The sequence below is a fragment of the Dermacentor variabilis genome, chromosome 2 (assembly GCF_050947875.1).
Source record: "Dermacentor variabilis isolate Ectoservices chromosome 2, ASM5094787v1, whole genome shotgun sequence".
NCBI lineage: Eukaryota > Metazoa > Arthropoda > Arachnida > Ixodida > Ixodidae > Dermacentor > Dermacentor variabilis.
Window position 1 is genome coordinate 16,021,115 of NC_134569.1, and position 18,838 is coordinate 16,039,952.

Consider the following 18,838-nt stretch of genomic DNA (forward strand, 5'->3'; position numbering starts at 1 on the left):
AGAACCCCTGAGAGCCCGTAATCCACTCACTACAATGTCGCTAGAGAAAATGACACCTCTACGCGGTACTGGGAAAGTAACGATGTCATTTGTTTTTTCAGGATGGGCACGTTCATATTTAACGTATGTGCTTTGGCACCAGCGTCATTAACAATTTGTGCATTGTGTGTGTTTGTGGACATGTGCGTGTCCACAAACAGACGCACGTTGGCAAAAGGAATAATACGCTATAGTTATCGCAGAAAAGCTGGGTGCGACAAATAAAACCGAACCAATTGGTTTTACACCCTGGTGAAACACCTTCAGAACATAAAGCTAAAGGAGAAACGGATGAATGTTTTGGCGAAGCGGATGGGAAATCGTCAAAAGCAGCAACAGCACTGGACATGAATGTAAACATTGTATAAGAATGCACTATTAAAACCAAAGTCTCATGACTAGTTCAAAAACGGGTCGGCGCTACAAATACGTGACGCATGCCATAAGCCACACCTCTATCACAGCTGCTGGAAAAAACACTGCATCAAACTCGCAAATGTATGCAGGTCCTCCGACGGTCAATTCGCCGTCGCAAAGCACAATCAGCGTGTAATCTACGCGGCAGCGACCTTCGGTATGCCTCAGAGCATGTGCAAAGCACTCCACGATCCGTGTCAGTATATATGCACTTAAGCAAAGACAGAGCCAATGTATCAGCACTTCTAGCAAATGTCCAGTCGGCTTAAAAGCGCGAGAGAACCGCGCATTTATTTTTCAGACGGAAAGCCGATGTTTCCTCGTTCTTTTTACGGCTAAGGTTACGCACGCTTTGCTCTCTCGGGTGATTTGTCGCCTTCCCGCCGCCACGGACAACAGAGAAAACAATTCAGGCAGAGAGAGTGGTGGTATCTGATGTTGCATTCGGCACAGAGATACGACTCCATGTAACGATAATCGGGGCCATACAGAAGTGGAAGAAAGAAGCCCCCGATAGCGGTTGCAGCCAAGCGTCGACGATAGAGCTTTCGGCCAGTCAGCAGCAGCAGCTGTGGGGAGAAGGAGACTTCGAGTGCGGCTGGTCGGAGCGGTTTTCAGCGGCGGGCTCCGTGCCTGACGCCGGGAGCGCACGCCTGCGAAGTGCCGCTTACTATGGCGCCCGGAAAGCTGCTCGGAAGGCTGCTAATCGTCGCCATCGTGTCGCTGTTTGATGCCATCGACGACGCGGATGCAGACGATGGTGAGGCACTCTGCGGCGCTGACGCGTCAGGCGGTGTCGCGCTGACGTGCAGTGGCCACTTTTATTCCCGAGCTGGGTGTTTGACGAATAAGCATCCATGCTGATTTGCTTGATTTCCTTACTGGTTTGCCTGCTGAAATTATAGAGACAATCTGTAGACAAAGGTAGTTAGTTACCAAGTCTATTCGCTTTGGCCTATAAGAAAGCGAGCGGTCCATAGACATGCCAATTGAGTGTTTGCACAAGGTCTACAGACAATTAACGACATAAAGCGCAAAGTCATCAGTCTTTCATCTGTCTATAGACTTTCTGTGGATTGGTCAAACTCTTACCAGAGCAGGCTGGAGGATCGCCGCAATTAGTAAAACATGAATTGTAATTTCCTGAGCGCGGTAACACAGACATTTGCCTCGATCTTATAAGCAAAGATTCCAGCTCACATCAGCCTAAATATAAAGGCTCACAGGCGTGCGCTGCAAATTATACGAGGACACTGATTTAAACCCAGCTCAAGGTAGTCATGTCCCGTCGTTCCTAATGTAAAATAGCAATTCAATACATGACTGCTATGTGAAGTGATGCCACTTAGCAATTCGGCGCAGCACGTCTGAATACGGATTTAAGATATGTATCCTCTTGACCGCATGCTCCGCTACGCCTCGTAGAGGGATAACAGATCCCAGTCAAGACACATTTTTTGTTAGTTTTCTTTTGTCTCTGTTCCAGGCACCGCATTACGAAATGATATTGAAATTCGTGCCAGAGGCACGTACAGCGTTATCGGAAACCACAAGCCTGAATTCGCGTTTGGACTTTCAGCAGCGCGTCACTAAGTAGCCCGCAAATGCACTTATCGCCGAATGAATAAATTTTTCCCAAACGTACTTCGTATATAGTGTGCACTCATGTATGAAAATGGGCTAGCTGGCGAGACGTTTAGGGTGATCCGGTAAAATCTTGGATTACCTGCAATAGCGTCTGATCGTGAGTTGTTTGTACGGCTTCACGACACACGCGACCGAGAAAATGCAGACGGTAACGTTACAAATCGGAGCGAGAAGGTTTCGGAATCTCTTCATCTTAAGAAAAAAGCGCCGACAGAAAAGGTACTCTGTGAAGTAGATATAAACAACGGTACTATACTGGCGACTATCAAACATTTTTTTGAAGAAGAAACTGAACATATACAGTCAGGGACATGTACAGGCGCGCATGTGATAGCACTAGGCCATCTTTAAAAACTCGACAACATTAAATAATACGTAACTCGTCAAGTGCTTAGAAGGCAACTTGTCTGTTTGGACGTCAATGAAACAAAAGTTCAGCTACCAACCCGTCAGCGTTTGCATGAGGATGTGAAAAGCTTCGATTACGTCACGCGTAGCTCTGCGCTTGTGCAGTTGTTCGAAGGAAGCGCGAAATCTTGTGTGCTGGCAATCGGTGAGGTCGCTTTTGGATCTTCCGTACGAAATGATGGTAATTTCCGAAGTATTTTCTAACTCAACGGATACCAGCACTGCTATTAGTGCTCATTGCTTAAAAGCACACGGATAACATCCATTAATGACTGTAGTGCCTCATCATGCCTCAACTGCCATGCCTCATCAACAGGTGTAGTGCGCGTCACAGCAGGGGCAGCACACTGACTCCTTGACAATAGGTGATACTACAGCCATTCCGCCAGGCGGTCATATTTACCGGCTTCTGCCTCCGACGTGACCTCAGCATCGGCTGCGCGCGGCACTCAAAGTAGGCGGATATCGTATAGTATTCTTCACAGAAGCCTGGTAGGCAGTCGGTGACGAGGTCGGCGACACCGGACAATTTCAGTGGCTTCTCTGTAGGTCGAATTTCCCCTGATGGCGAACTCATTCTTTCATTCTTAACTAGAGGACAGTCTTTGGATGTGGCTACACACAAGATCCATGGCAGTTCGAGCGTACTTGAATCTGGCTGCACGGTAGGCGCCTTCTGTGAGGTCGTCCGTGCACTGGGCACAAACCACTGAACTGGTGCACACGACCTTCACGTGTCCAATATTTGTATACTCGTGGCAACAAAGCAGTTTTCGAACGGGCAAACTGTGCATCGGAAGTGGTCGACTTTTGACATATTCGGGAAAACAATCACCCTCAAACACAAACTTGACAAAGTTAGCGCGTGTTCCCGAGGCGGCCGATGTGCTCAGCGTTAATACCTTGGGTGGTTTGGTTTGATTTGCCTTCTATGGAGCGCATAACTTGTGCCGGGGGATTGGTCAAGATTTGGATATTAGGAAATTGTTGTTAATACTGAAATTGGTTAAGCAGTCGGGAGGGAATTAATAAAATGTATTATATGAATAACTTAAGAAAGTCCCCTGAAACAACTATAAATTCCTCCACGGCTGAGCAAACATCCCTGTGGTAGTTTCTAAGAGAGGAGGCCCCTAGAAAAAGACTATTCAGAATGGAAATATTTATACCAAGTTGGCTAAACCTTGATTCAATTTTTTTTCACGCAAAGAAGAAAAGCGACAGCAGAATAAGAAAAGCTGGTTTCGTTTCGCTTGAGTCGTATCACCTCGGAAGTTCGCAAATATACGAGCTGCTCCTTGAAACGCTGCCACCACAGGCACTGGCAAACGTACGTGACATCCTCGTATACCGCTGGTCGAAACTGCGTACACGGCAATCAAAGGGACTCTCCTTCGCCGCCTCGTCCCGCCTGCACATCACCGTATCCAGCAGCTCCCGACTACCGAGAAGCTTAGTGACAGATGTCCAACCCAGTTTCTGCGTCATCTTCAGCACATCTACACGGCGACACAGCAAATTCCCTCGACATGGCCGTACTACGCGAGTTGTTACTGAAGCGTCTTCAGGCCAACGTACGATTGACTTTCGTCTAAGCTCATAAAAGATCATTGTCGTAACTAGCCGAACTGGCCCACGACATAATGGACTTGCGACGGCAGCCACAGCGCTAGCTGTAGGTGTCCGGTGTCCAAGCTCGATTGACTCCGGGAAACAATAGAAAAGCTCGCGTCTCAAGTAGCCGAATTGCGCCAAGAACTTTGAGACACTCCGCATCTCTATTCTGTCCACTTCATCAGCCTCTCTCGCCTCCTTCTGCACGTCTGTCGTTTCCGCAAGCTTCACGCAGTTTTTCACCGCAGAACCTGTGCTACTACCGTTTCGGTGCCACTACGTTTTGATGCTGCTGCTAGTCAATGTGCTTCTCCCTGTTCATGGCACGCAGGAGAAGCTGTGGCCGGTCGCCTGTAATACAGCAGCAGGCGACCACGGCCACTCTGCAAGCCGCCTTTTCTACGTCCCCGGGCGTAAGCACCGGCTTGCGGTGGCTTGTTGACACCAGGCCGAAGTCGTCCTTATCCCTGCGTCTCAAATTGATCGGCGTCTCCTCGCAAAATCAACCCCCTTTCAGGCTATTAACTCTTCGGTTATTGCAACCTACGGTCAGAAGTCTCTCACCATTGACCTTGGCTTCAAAAGGCGGTTTCAATGGCTGTTCTAGATAGCAGATGTCCGCTATGCAATCTCAGGAGCCGATTTCTTTAGACATGCCTTTTTTTAGACAAAACCTTTTCTACCTGCTCGTGGACATGAAGCGCTGTCACCTGGTTGATACGAAACTTTGTAAATATATATATATATATATATATATATATATATATATATATATATATATATATATATATATATATATATATATATATATATAAAGCAAAACGATGAGCCCCATATATATATATATATATATATATATATATATATATGGGGCTCATCGTTTTGCTTTGCCTACATTGACGATCTCATCGCTAGTAAAGATGCCAAGACGCACAAAGCATATCTCCGTCAACTGTTTACTCGCCTGCTTGATTATGATGTTCTCACCAATGCTAAGGGCTCATTCACACTAGGCCTACCGACTCTCGGCGACAGCGTTTCTTCCTTCGTGTCGGCGCCTCCGTCACACTGTACCGACGCCGACAACATGCCAACGCTCGACGGAGAGCTCGGCATCGACAGAGGCGCCCACGCGAAGGCAAAAAACGCTGCCGCCGACAGTCAGCAGACCGAAATCGGTGTCCGGTAGGCCTAATATTAGTGAGCCTTAACAAATGTGAGTTTGGGTTATCAGAGATGTTCTAGGACATCGCATCACCAAGCAAGGCATCACTCCGATGCCCGACAATTAAAGGGACACTAAAGTGAAAAATGATTTCTTCTTCATCAGTAAATTACTGTTCTACAACACCAAAAACACCACTCTTACAACGATAAGACGTTTGGTAAGCCAGAAAAAGCGAAAGGACGAAATACGGGTGGCGACGCCAACTTAAGTTCCCGCACCTGGGGTCTGTGACGTCTTGGATTTTGATGGCATCTTCCAGGGCTTACTAATTGTATATAGCGGCACAGATTGACTACATTGTGTTCTAAAGGAACCAAATATTAAAACATGGCAAGTTTCGGGAACCTTTATTCAGCCAACGCGGCCCAAATGCGAAAACATACTTTAGAATCCCTGACGTCACGTTGACGTACCGGCGCTGGGGTTTCGGCGCGAAATTCAAATACTGATACTTGGACCTTTATTTCCTCATCCAATAATCAAACTATTTTTTTTAATGACTGCCTGAAGGGTTCTTAAACAATGCTTCATTAGTCTAAACTGATTTATTGTTTCGCTTTAGTGTCCCTTTAAGTTACGCGCCGTCATCGACTATCCACTTCCAACGTATATGCAGCCTGTATCGTTTTATCGGTTTGGTCAATTTTTATCGTCGCTTCATCCCTACATGCTCTACACTCTTGAAGCCTTTTGAAGCGCTCCTTTCCACTTCGAAAGGCGTCCGCCGCTCTGGTTGGGATTCTATCGCCGATCAGGTATTTTCCGCCGTCAAGACCAAACTCGTCTAAGCCACACTCCTGCACCACCCTTCAGACTGCTCCCACTAGGTGGACGCTTCTTCAGTAGCCGTGGGAGCTGCTCTTCATCAGTAACTTAATTATGCATTGGTCCCCACCACCTTTCTTTTCGCGGAAGTTGCGCGACACTGGGCGAACACTTTCAGACGGGAGCTGCACGCCGCGTACTTTGCAGTGAAGCACTTCAGGTAGTTCCACGAAAGTCGAGAATTCGTCATCCTTACCGACCGCAAGCCTCTCGCTTCCGCCATACGTTCCTTCACTGCCAACCAATCTCCGAGAGCTGCGTCATCTTGCTTTCCTCGCCGAATTCACGACTGACATACGCTATGCCAAAAGCAGCCTCAACAGTGCGGCTGACGCTCTGAGCCACATCGGCATCAACTCCACGACAGGTCTCGCTGGCCTTTCCTTTTCCTCGTTCTAGGCGACACAAGTATCCTACCCTGAGCTTCCACGCCTAAATTTTAAGGTCTTAAATCTTAATCGCCTGTCTTCTAAATCAGTTCGTCTGGAGCGGTCCCCTTCCCCGATCATGGCGACACGCTCTGGTGCAACGTTTGAGCTAGCCGCACTCGCATGAGTCGTACCTATGTCCCTTCTCGTCTTCATCGTGCTGTTTTTGATTCTGTGCACTCGCCCTGCCATCGAGGCATACGTGCCACGCGAGACCTTATCACCTAGCGTTACGTCTGGCCTCGTGCACGCGCCGACGTGCGAGACTGCGCTCGTGCTTGCGCAACCTACCGTCGTTTCAAGGTGCAACTACACACCAAGCTTCCATGGGGACAATTTCCGCTCCCCCATGTACGCTTCGACACCATTCATCTGGACATCGTCGGGCATTTACCACCATCCCGCGGTTATGCGTACTTGCTTACGTGTGTTCGGTACACCCGGTGGCCTGAAGCGGCTCCCATGCCTGACATCACGGCGTACACAGTTGCCCATACTTTCCTCTCTACCTCGATCAGCCGTTTTGGTGTGCCGTCGACGGTGAATACTGACACCGGCAGACAGTTCGAGTTCACCCTTTTCATATCCCTAATATCTCTTTTAAGGTGTGAGTTAGTGCGTTTCGAACAATGATCTCCGATGGCGCCCTAGCTTTCCTGCTCAGTAACCGAGATCATTTACGGCTGTACCCTACGCTTGCCGGTTGATCTCATCGCCACCTCTTCCACGCTGCCTGTTCCCAGCTTCTTTCGTCCAGCGCCGACTTTCATGCAAACGTTGCGTACTTGACCAACTTCTGCTCCCTCGAGCCTGCAAACGTCCTATCATGTTCTTCTTCCTTAAAAATTCTGGCATGTGCCGTCTCATGCTTTCGTTCGTATTGCCGCGCCTCGTCGTCGCCTTCAACCTCGCTATGACGGCCATTTCCCAGTCGTCAATCGTTCAGAATACCGCTTTACTGTATACTGTGCAACGGACATGAGGACACAGTCGCTCTGAGAGGATCAAACCTGCCCCCAACATCAGCGTGCCCACCTGAACGACTTTCCAAGTGACCACGGCCACTTCTCTGCAGGGAGAGGGGGTCTCACCAGTGGTGCGCATCTTCGTCCTCTGGCGCGGCCCTGGTCAACCACGTGAGCTGATGCGGAGACAGGCAAGAGGGAAGGGGAAGAGTAATGGACAGCGGGTTGATCCGCAGTTAGGCCTGTCGCAACCGCTGAAGTAAAGACGCTAAGTTTTTAACAGTGCTTAGTAGCTCATACAGGCTTTATGGTCTGTGTTCTGTATACGTATAGTTACGTAACATTAGGTAAACAAAGCTTCGCTTCAAAACAGTTTCATGGCCTTCGACAGCCAACTCGCTTCTCGTTTCAAAGTCAGGTGCGTCGCACTATATACTGCGCATTTTTCAGCAGCATTGATTTATAAAACTGGTTAACTGCGCAGCGGAAGTGTTGCCAGGTGCGAGCCCCTGTACTGGCGAAGTATTGCATCCTGCCGTTTTACTATTTGCTGGCTAAGCTGAGTGGTACGAGGCCATAAAGCCCGTGAGTTGAAATTCAACACATTCTCGGTGGGGTGCCAACCTAGGGGCATCTCAGAGTGTCAGCCGGTACTGCTTACGGCCAAGCAAAGAGGCGGTTTATTGAACTTCCGCAGGTAACGTTCGTCCAAAACTTTGAAAGAATAGAAAAGAACGAGGAGTGACTTGTTGCGAAAGAGATCGCAGCGCTACGAAATACGAAGTACCGACATGGTACCGCATTGAAGTAGTGGCCAGATGCATACGCGGAAGTGAATCACCTGTTACCTCATACGTTTGACAGTCGCCATTCACGAGAATTATTACGAATTGGTTATATCTCGGCTTCGGGCACCTAGATTTACAGGTACAGGTGGATGCGACAGAAACCCAAATTCGTAGAACTGTTCTCGAAAGCGAGAATGATCAGTCAGATATTGAATATTTCAGGAACCTGATTCTAAAGGAAAGACGCAGATAGGAAAAACTCAGGTAGTAAATTAATGGTATGCACCTGAGGGAGGATTTCGACGCCCTGTCAAAGCGAATTTTTGTGGACTAAGCGATACAAGTGACAGATAGAAAGCACGCACGCGGTATAGTTTAATTAAAAACACGATAAAATAATGTAGAGTGCACCGTTCAAACCGCGTTCTTTACCTCGCAGGCGCCGACAAGCGGCCAATGGCAGATGCCGAACATCTCCACGTCACCTATGACGCACGACAAGCTCAAAACCCAGCCGGTATCGGTCGCGATAGCGCGCTTAGGGCGCCAGCCTCGACAAGACCGCCGCGAGCAAACATCAACGTTAGCAGAGCGATAGCGCTGACACCAAAGATTAGTGCATCACATATATTTGCAATTAAACCAAACATCGGTACAAAACTGCGCCGCGTCGAAATCCGGCCGTCAGCCATTCTGAGGCAGGCCACCCACAACGATTCTTGTTAGCACGATATTCTTCAAACGGAGGACATGGGCACCTCACCATAAATACACGAACGCGCGGTCCTGTAAAGTCAAAGAACCCAGCAGATAATGACATCACGTGAGCTGCGGCCTGCGTACAGACCATTGTTTGACGATCGCAGAACGTCGATAACACCAAGCTATTGCTTGGTGGTGGAAATTATTCAGCGCGCATTTTTAGGCAAGTTGTCAGCTTTGTTCGTTATATGCAGCGCAGTGAGCGCAATACTCATTCTGAAGCTATCTATAATTAGCAAGTCCGTGTGTTTGTCGAGTTATTCATCCGTCGCAACAGCACTGCGCTGCTGAGCACGAGATACACACTAAAACAAAATTACACCCTTTGGTTTGTATCTTGCCACAGAACGATAAACGTCATCAGTCTTGTCCGCATTTCCTTTCTTTAAGGCTGCGAGCCCGGTACTTCCCACTAACGAACGGAATGCGCGTTATCAGCCTGACATAGCATTCCCGACAGGAACGCAGCGAGCGCGGCGTTTTCAAGAAAGGAAACGCAAACAAGGCAGATGACGATTATCGTTGTGTGGCAGATATACACCCCAAAAGGGTGTACGTTTGTCTAAGAGTGTAGTAGGTATCAGTGACTGGCTTCATTTCCATGTCTAACACAGCTGGGTTACTGTGCTTCGTCCTGGGGGTCCTCGGTGATATTGAGCGCGATTGCGGGCAACGTCCTAGACAATTATAGATTTCAAAGATGGTACGAGGCCTATTCGGGGAGTGGGTAAGGAGCTAAGTGTGGTTTACTATATATATATATATACACACACACACACACACACACACACACCCACACAAGAAACTTCACGTGCGAAGCCCCATGATGGCTCCATGTGTAGAGAGTCGAGTTTTGAACATTCGTCAGTGGCCAAACAGTCCTCAACAGATGCCACGCTGTGATGTTCGTTAAAATTAAGAGCACTTCACCCGTGGAAATTCGCAGCATGTATTTTGAACACAGGCAAATATTGTTCTCCTACTGACACCATGGTTACTCACACATGTTCGATCAGTCGTTTTGTAGTGTCATATGCAAGTGGGGAGTCGCGTGTCGCTGCCCCAACACCGCAGATGCGATCCCTCCAATGTCGTGCAAGCATTGTTCAAGTTTCCTCAAATATTTTGCAGTTCCTCCAGTGTTGGAAATCTTGTTCAACCTATACACCTTCTCTCCATTGGCTTTTTGCCGAAGTCTACATGCTATTGTTACAGAACCTACACGTGTGATCAGGCCACCCGTCTGCTTTTTGTCTACCTGCTCCTGCAAAATGTACGTGAAACAACCACACTTATGGCATGAACCACGCCATAAGCGAATCGGCCAGCTTATGTCATTCGGATTATACCTAAAACTTGAGAACAAGTTAAAAACCGTGCAAAGAGCAATGGAGCGAAAAACGCTAGGCATAACGTTAAGAGACATAGAGAGCGCAAGCGGTTTGGATCAGAGAGCAAACCAGTATAGCCGATATTCTAACTGACATTAAGAGAAAAAATGGAACTGGGCAGGCCATGTAATGCGTAGGATAGATAGCCGGCGGACCATTAGAGTAACAGAATGGGTGCCAAGAGAAGGGAACCGCAGTCGAAGATGGCAGAAAACTAGGTGGGGTGACGAAATTATGAAATTCACAGGTGCAAGTTGGAATCAGTTGGCATAGGACAGAGATAATTGTAGATTGCAGGGAGAGGCCTTCGTCCTGCAGGGGCCATAAAAATAGGCTGATGATGATGATGAAAGATTGGGTAGGCACGCTTCTGTCGTCAGCTGGTGCTAACGTACACAGACAGAACACCAAGAACCAATTTCCTAGACCATAAATGCTGTCGGAGTACAAAATACTGTATGTGAACTCTACTTCACTATTTATGGCAAGTGACCGAACGTTCTGGCGCATGGCACTGGGCAAACCACACGTGCAGGCTGAGGGACACATGCTGCCCCCCTTGCTGCTATTTGACAGTTAACACCAGTTGTAGCCGACCACGGCTGCCAGCGTCGTGTGTAAGGCAACATTTTTTTTTTAATCGTGCAGTAGTAATGCACGATGTGATGCAACAAGAATGGCAATTTACTCACTAATGGCCTATTGTGCTCCCAAATTCCTTCGTTCTGGAGAATATTTTACCAAAGTCATAAACTGATCCTTTTCTAGAGGTCATCCTTTAAGGGTACGTGCTTTTTTACACTTGACATGTATGTGCATGTTCACAAAGTGTTCTTGCATGCAGGCATCCAATGGCTCGGCGACGCCTGCAACGACGACGATGACTGCCACGACGCATTCAACCTGCTCTGCGTCAAGGGCCAGTGCACCTGTAAGCATGGATTCGTATCGGCACAGTTCAGCTGCCACCCAGGTACAGTTTGCCGGAATCCCCCTCTCGTTCCGTGTAGAAACATGACAGCTAAGATTTAAAATGCTTGGCAGGTTATCAAGTGTAAATGAATGAGTTAAAGCGTTTATTGCTAATCTGAGTGGGCTTTGTGGCTCGACAGGTAAAAGGGAATGGGACGGAAAGCTGAGCGTAGAGTTTGCTATATTTCTCTACCCAACACTATGGGACCAATTTGCAATAAACTATACCATACAGATGCATGCAGAATTAAACCTAAACTGCCAGCACTGTATCGTGGCATAGCAGCGTATCTATCCAACAGGCACAATCACTAATCACGGAACACCGGAACTATACCAAACACCAATTCAAATTTGTTTCAAGCAACTGCTATTACAGTTTCTGAGTACAGTTTCGGTTTCAGGAGGGGCAGTGGCCTAATTTTGCACCTGTCACGTCTTTCAGTTGACTTAATTTGTGACGTAATGCTGCTGCTGACTAGACTATTCACAAACCAAAACCACGTGTTACAGAAGCACACGTTTATTATGAAGAGGCAAACATATTCAATATATTGGCACTAGTAGCCTTTTGCATTCCTTGCACATAGTATAACAAAGCAAGTACAATGGGCCTAAGGAATGAGAGGCACGCAAGAAGCGAGGTGTGCAAAACATCTTAGGTGTGGTGCGGCTGCGTGAATGTAGCGCCCACTGATAAGTCTATGGGCAACGAACTGGCCTTTCTGGTAGTGATGCTTGGTGCAATAAAATGAGCAGAAGCAAAAGTACTCACCATCAGGTTTGCGTCATGCAAGCAGATCGGCATACAAGAACAGATAAGCCAGATGGCTTTCCCTTTTCGTGCTCATTGGTTGGTGGTTAGCAGTCAGTGGCTGGTGGTCGGACATTTACTTTGCCATTTCAAAGAGATGCGAAACACAGGGTAAATATATGAAATGAAAAGAAACTTCAATGTGAATGTAATTATCAGACACAAACTTATGAGTTCTAGATATGGCATTTGCAACAGAAAAAATTATATTTTGCCAAATTGAATTACACATCCAGGGCAATCAGGCTCAGTTTAGACATGCATGCCTTTGTAACATTATCAACACGTGCAGTCAAATAGCCAGGCACACCAGCACGTGCTGCAGCACAAGAACTTTGAGCCGTACGAAGGTTTAGATGCTGTGGTGGAGCATTTGTGTAGCACAGTCCTCTACTCCTGCTGCCCCCAGTGGCGGCTGCAGAGGGTTCCGGTACAGATACACAAGTACTGGTCAGGGGCCCTGTTCTCTACAGAATCACGCAATGAAACAACAAATGCCACTTAAATGGCCTCAGCGCAACAAATATGTATGTGCCTCTAGAAGCACATATTGAATAACGTCACTTGCAACGACAATCGTCGAGGATGGTTTCTGCGCACTTCCTAATTCCACGTCTTCTCAATTACCCAAGTGATACGGCCACCTAGTTAAACCCAACACCAAATCTACATGATTTCTGTACAGTGTTACAGAAAACATGATGTTATATCTATGAGTTCCCAAGAAAACAATGAAATAGGAATACTTTCGCAAAAATGCACAGAGTCACCTTAAGACGAACAGGTTGTCACAACGGTCTCCCCATTCTCTTGCAGCTTCGCCGCTTGGCGGAAAGTGTACGTACCACGCCCAATGCCAATACAGCGACCCGCACAGTGCATGCGACCTGACAGGACACTGTGTGTGCGTGGAGGGGTTCACAATGCGCCAGGACACCACCAAGAAGTGCGCCGCTGCCGATGCGGACGACGACCGTCAGTATCCGGACGTACTGAGACCGCACGCGATCACAGGCATGGCTATTACTCCACCGATGCGGCATCTGTCTCTCTCTCTCGCCGCTAAGTGAAAATTAGCCCTAAATGGCAGAATTTTCCCAACTTAAATGTTCTATTTAGATCAAGTGAATTTGTTGGGTCTCCTCCTCCGCTGATCTGTATCATACTTGGCTGGGACGAACTTGAGCAATTAAAGGTGGCGGGGAACAAGAAAAAAAAAAACAATAATGGATTCTGCTATGTATTGCAACAGTGGTATTCCCTGATGTGTGGTGGCGTGCTGGAGACAGGAAAGCACAGTTCCCTCTAAAGCCTGCCCTCTGAGGTACCAAATCCATAGGCACAAGCTGCACTCTCTAAAAAATACCAGAATTACAAAATTACTTCCACATCGTCCTTTTTTTTTTTTTTTTGCTGCAATTTCTGGCGAGGTTTTGCATAACATGATGCATCAGGAGTACACCAGATAAGTTTTCTTTTTCATTTTTATGGATAATATTTAGTTGTGAAGAGTACAACGCAACTCACTATTATTTCTTGAGCCTAGGCTAACCGCTATTTCAGAAGCTACAGTGGTGTCTGTCATGGACAACTGTCTTGGGAATGAGAGTTTATTTTGATGCATAATATCTGTCCATCATGTACGATGGTTGTACTACTGATGTTTCCCACAGAATACAAATACGATTCCATACTTTTCGTCTTGACTACTTCATGTCAAAATGTAAGTATGTGAACTAAAAAGCTTGTTATCTTGATGGTTTGATTAAAAAGTGAAGGAACAAGGCACATAAAGAAGAGAGGCACAGGAACCAACGACATGCCAAAGTTCCTTTTGTCATAAGCTGCGAATGATAAGCAGTTTTAGGATGACTCAATCTAGTACGGATGTGCCAAGCTAAGCCAGCATGAAGACTAAAATAGTGGTTGTTGCCAATCAGTGGTGATGGCTCTTCTATTGCAAATATTTAACAGGACAGTGGCAGGGACTTAAGTGTAGAACACTTACAGTTCCATCTTTGGTGACCAGACTCATCAATGCTCTAATATGCCACAAATTTAAAAGCACTGTTTTATTCACTGTGTGATGCACTTAGCACTACTAACAAATCACAAAAACACACATGACAGGAATGACGAAGCCTTGTGCGTGGAGTTGATCGAGCCTTTTCGTTGTTTCAGAAGTACTTAGTAAATCACAAGATGAATGAACATCAACTAGCCCTATTTCTCACTATACTTAACATCACCATTAACATAATTAATATTACCTTTGTCAAATTGGAATCATTAAAAAGCAAACACAAGTTTCCCTACAAAAATCTGCACATATTTAGTAACCTTAAGACACTAAGGAATATAAAAAGCAATGCAGCAGTGAATTCTTGGAATGATATTGGTTCACACCATTTTGTAGAGTTCTTTTTTACTCAATTTCCAGAACTGCATTGAACTTGTCCTCCTAGACAGGTTTAACACACACAGCATAGCGATACAGAGAGGTTTCTGTTGCTTCTTTCTTTATCTACACAGGACATCGCAGTTCCTATGGCAGCGGCGTCACAACTTTTGGCATCATCGTGCTGGTACTGGCATTTGTGCTAGCAGTTGCCTGCCTCCTCAAATTCGTTATCTGCAACTGGTAAGAACAGGCTGTCCGTAGAGTGGCTCAAATATGCCTACTCAGCCAAAAAATGGTCTTGGTCTGACTGACTAGGAGGAATAGCCAATACTATCAGTGTACAGGGTCCATTATGAAAGTAATGCGCATTTTCTGGGAAAAATAGATTTATTGACCGGACCTGTACAAATGGTTAAAATTCTTCTAAATACTCTCCCCCTGCATCAATACACTTGCGGAGACATGTCTGCCATGCCTGGAAGGCACCCTGAAAGTCCTCAACGGAAATGTCTCTCAGGAATGCTGTAACATGCCTTTGGATTTTTTCCACGGTCTCCCAGTGCTTTCCTTTCAGCACTCTCTTCGGTCGGGGAAACAAAACAAAAAAAAAAAAAAGTTGCACGGAGCCCAGTCGGGACTGTAGGGGGACGAGGGACCACAGGGCTGTTGCTCCAGGCTAGTAAGTTGGCAACGATGAAGGACGTGTGGCTGGGGGCATTGTCATGGTGGAGCTTGACCATGTCTTTGATGTCAGCCCTCACGCACGCGACCGGGCATTTTAATCTCTTGAGCACCTCCAGGTAAAATGCTGAGTTGACAGTTTCTCCCTGCGGTACAAACTCAAGATGGACGATTCCTCAGGAGTCAAAGAAGACAATGAGCATCGTTTTGATTTTTGATGCGAGACTTGCTTATTCGCACTTTCTTAGGGCAGGGGGATGATTTTGTATGCCACTCGCTGCTCTGCCTTTTCGATTCTGGGAAGTACTTGAACATCCAGGATTTGTCTCCGGTTACGACAGAGTTAAGAAACTCCGGCTCATTTGGATCAAATCCAACAATTCTTGACAGCGCGAAACTCAAAGTTCTTTCTGATCTTCTGTCAACACTTTCAGCACAAGCTTTGTGCAGACCTTGCGCATTTACAGATCCTCGTTCACTATCCCATGTACCGCAAATGTGGACATGTGTAGGGTAGGGCAGAACCCTCGCCACATTTCCCGACCGGTTTTATCCCGCTACCATGAATAGTCGCATCATAATAAAATCATGTGCATTACTTTCATAATGGACCCTGTATTGCAACTATCACTGACTTAGTGCTTATTTCGTACTTTCTACAGTGCAGCACACACTACAACACATATATCATTATCAGCTGTGTAGTACAAGCTGTAAAATAAGCAACTTTTTTAAAGCACTGACGTGCCAATGTTTATGCATGCATAAACTGTTTCTGCTTCTTTAATTTAAACTCCATGAAGCCTTACAATAGAACACTTAATAAATCATTTGTAAATTAAAGGCCATTGGAACAGAAGCAAGCCCGTGTCCTTACCAAGGTTTTCTCAAAGCCCGCCTTACAACATTGATGCAAACTTGCTGCAGGAACCAGCAACAATCACCACCTCCGAGGAAACATTCCAGGAAATACAACTACCTCACCGTGGGTTACCTCAAAGGTGTGCAGAACAATTGCCTAAAGTAGTGTAGCTTTAAGATTGCTCATGACTGCTAACCATCAATGTTATATTTATCCTTTACAGACAATGAGACACAAGCTCTTCTTCCACCGGTAAGTCATGAGGATAGATATGCCTACAAGTTTTACATGAAAAGCAAACAAACACAGAACCATTCGGTACACTAGGAGCTTATCATGAAGTACAACTATAAAAGCCAGACATTAGCACCTAGATACGAGGACCTGCTATAAAATGAGGTATACACACCAACTTATATCATCCCCATCACCATCAGCCAAGTTTATGTCCACTGCAGGAAAGAGGCTTCTCCCAGCTATCTCCAATTACCCGTTTTGCACTAGCCGATTCTAAGTGTGCTTGGAAATTTCTTAATTTCATCACCTCACATAATGTTCTAAATGTAATCTTAGCGCGTTTTTTATTTTTACTAACTTGAGGCATGACATCTCACTGAGCAAATACTGAGACAGACCATACTTCGTTCACATACAGTTTGCACTGCTACAGATAAGAAGTGACATGCTGCGAACATTGATAAATCAGTTTCAGCCTGTACTGCTTCTGCATAATAGCCTTTATGTGTTGGTACAGTCATATATTCTCTTTCTTTGCAATACTGAGGATGAATCAGCATTACTATAGTAGCAAAACAAAGCCTTCCTTCAGTGCATGGGCACCAACATTCCGACAAGATTTCACTTGAATTTTGCAACTTGAACTGTCAAAGAAAAACAAAAATCTTACAGAGCAGAACATAGCGTTTCTCACTGAATAGCAGCAGATGTTATCACGTGCAGCGAGTACTATGCAACACACTGCAGTATGTTTAGTTAAATCCATGCCTCAATCATGGATCAAAAAGGAGCCATCTGGTGCGGAGTGGGCTGATATGAGGGCGCCACTGGAAAACTCCAGTGCACACTGCACCGGCCTGCTGAGGACAAAGTGTTTGCTGTAGAGCAAGGAACTCACTCAAGAGCGGGCAGTTGAATTTATCTTTAGTTAACATCAGATCCATCAGAACGACATCTATGTACTTGACCCAAATACTACAACACGTGTACTTGCACGACTGTGTGACACTTCAGCAATGTAAAACATCTTGCAGGGGAGGCACCCACCCAGCTACTCAGAAGCCACCAGGGTGCCGCAGATCACCATTTCTGATTACTCATCGCTTTCTCACCCCACCACGACAGTCTACACAAGCACATGAGCTGCTAAAGCATGTGCAAATCGGAGAGCAGCGCCAACCCAACCCAGCAGCGCCAACCCTGTTGTATGCATGCATTGTAAATATAAAGATTTGACTCAATTTCATGTTCTATTCTTCTTTGAGAAAGGCTTCATTTACGAATATATTGTATTAGAGAGAGAGATGTCAACCTTGTAGAGAGGGAGATGTCAACCAAATAGTATGACAAAGCAGAAGCACACCAAGGTGTAGAGGTAACATTGCAATTCAGTGTGTGTGAACATCAAAAGTTTACGCATGAAGCAAATATGAATAATAAGAAGTCAGGGGGAATTGTATCAAATAGCTTTTGAATATATTCAAACACAAATATTGTCAACCTGAAGTACAACTGGAATGTTGCTATTTCTGTGCTCACAGCACCAGTGACAAAAGTACTTCTTTTAGTTCGAACATGCATGCTAATTTTCACTTATTTTGCTGCCACTATTCTTATTTTGCCACCATGCTATTCTGAACCAAATGCATAGGTGAATGAGATTACTCAGATTATTCCTCTATGAGACTGACAAACACCTTTCATGGCAGTCTTTTCCAATTAACCACCAAACATTGCATTTGGATGTGTTACTGTTGCTTGCTACTTTAGTAGTTTGTAAGATCATGCATGACTCTAGTCAGTTAATATCCAACAATGCAATAGCAAACGTACAGTCTACCGATTTGTTAACAGTACTGCACGAGCAGCGACTGGCCAGCCGTTCAGCACCTTCTTACAGCACGAAACGACGAGATCAGCAAGAGTAGTGCATGCACACCAAGTTCACTGGAACCGCAAGTTTCGTCTGCTAGGCTCTTTCCACCAGCAAGACACAGCCCCTGGCATGATTAACTCGGTGCAAGCTCCCCGGTTTATCGGAGATAAGGGCTTCCAGTGAACTTGGTGCGCATGCGCTACTGTTGCTGATCTCGTCGCTTCACGCTGTTAGAAGGCGCTGACCGGCCGGCCAGTCGGCACTCACACGGTACTGTTAAAGAATCAGTAGACTGTACCTCGAAAGGAATTTCTATGCATGTACAGGCTGATTACCACTGCTAATTTCCCTTCTAGCAAGTGTGAATTCATGTGCACTCATCAGTAAATAATCTTGCCACACTTCATCCCGCGTGAATGTGCATGTACGTGCACTTTTACGGCACACTAATAGTTGAGAACTTGTATCATTTTTGTGGCATGG

General features: G+C 46.1%; 1 protein-coding gene across 3 annotated transcripts; it reads left to right on the forward strand.

Moving 5' to 3' along the window:
* Positions 1-978: 978 nt before the first annotated feature.
* LOC142571421 (uncharacterized) lies at positions 979-17,720 on the forward strand. 3 transcript variants are annotated; one of them, XM_075679756.1, is made up of 7 exons: positions 982-1,216; positions 11,357-11,485; positions 13,115-13,273; positions 14,831-14,939; positions 16,308-16,381; positions 16,466-16,494; positions 17,514-17,720. In XM_075679756.1, exons 1-7 carry the CDS (start codon positions 1,129-1,131, stop codon positions 17,619-17,621), a joined length of 696 nt encoding a protein of 231 aa, XP_075535871.1. In that variant the 5' UTR covers positions 982-1,128; the 3' UTR covers positions 17,622-17,720. The 3 variants fall into 3 exon arrangements, with proteins under 3 accessions (XP_075535870.1, XP_075535871.1, XP_075535869.1); XM_075679754.1 differs by having other exon boundaries at positions 985-1,216; positions 13,115-13,312; XM_075679755.1 differs by lacking the exon at positions 14,831-14,939 and having other exon boundaries at positions 979-1,216; positions 13,115-13,312.
* The last annotated feature ends 1,118 nt before the right edge of the window (positions 17,721-18,838 follow it).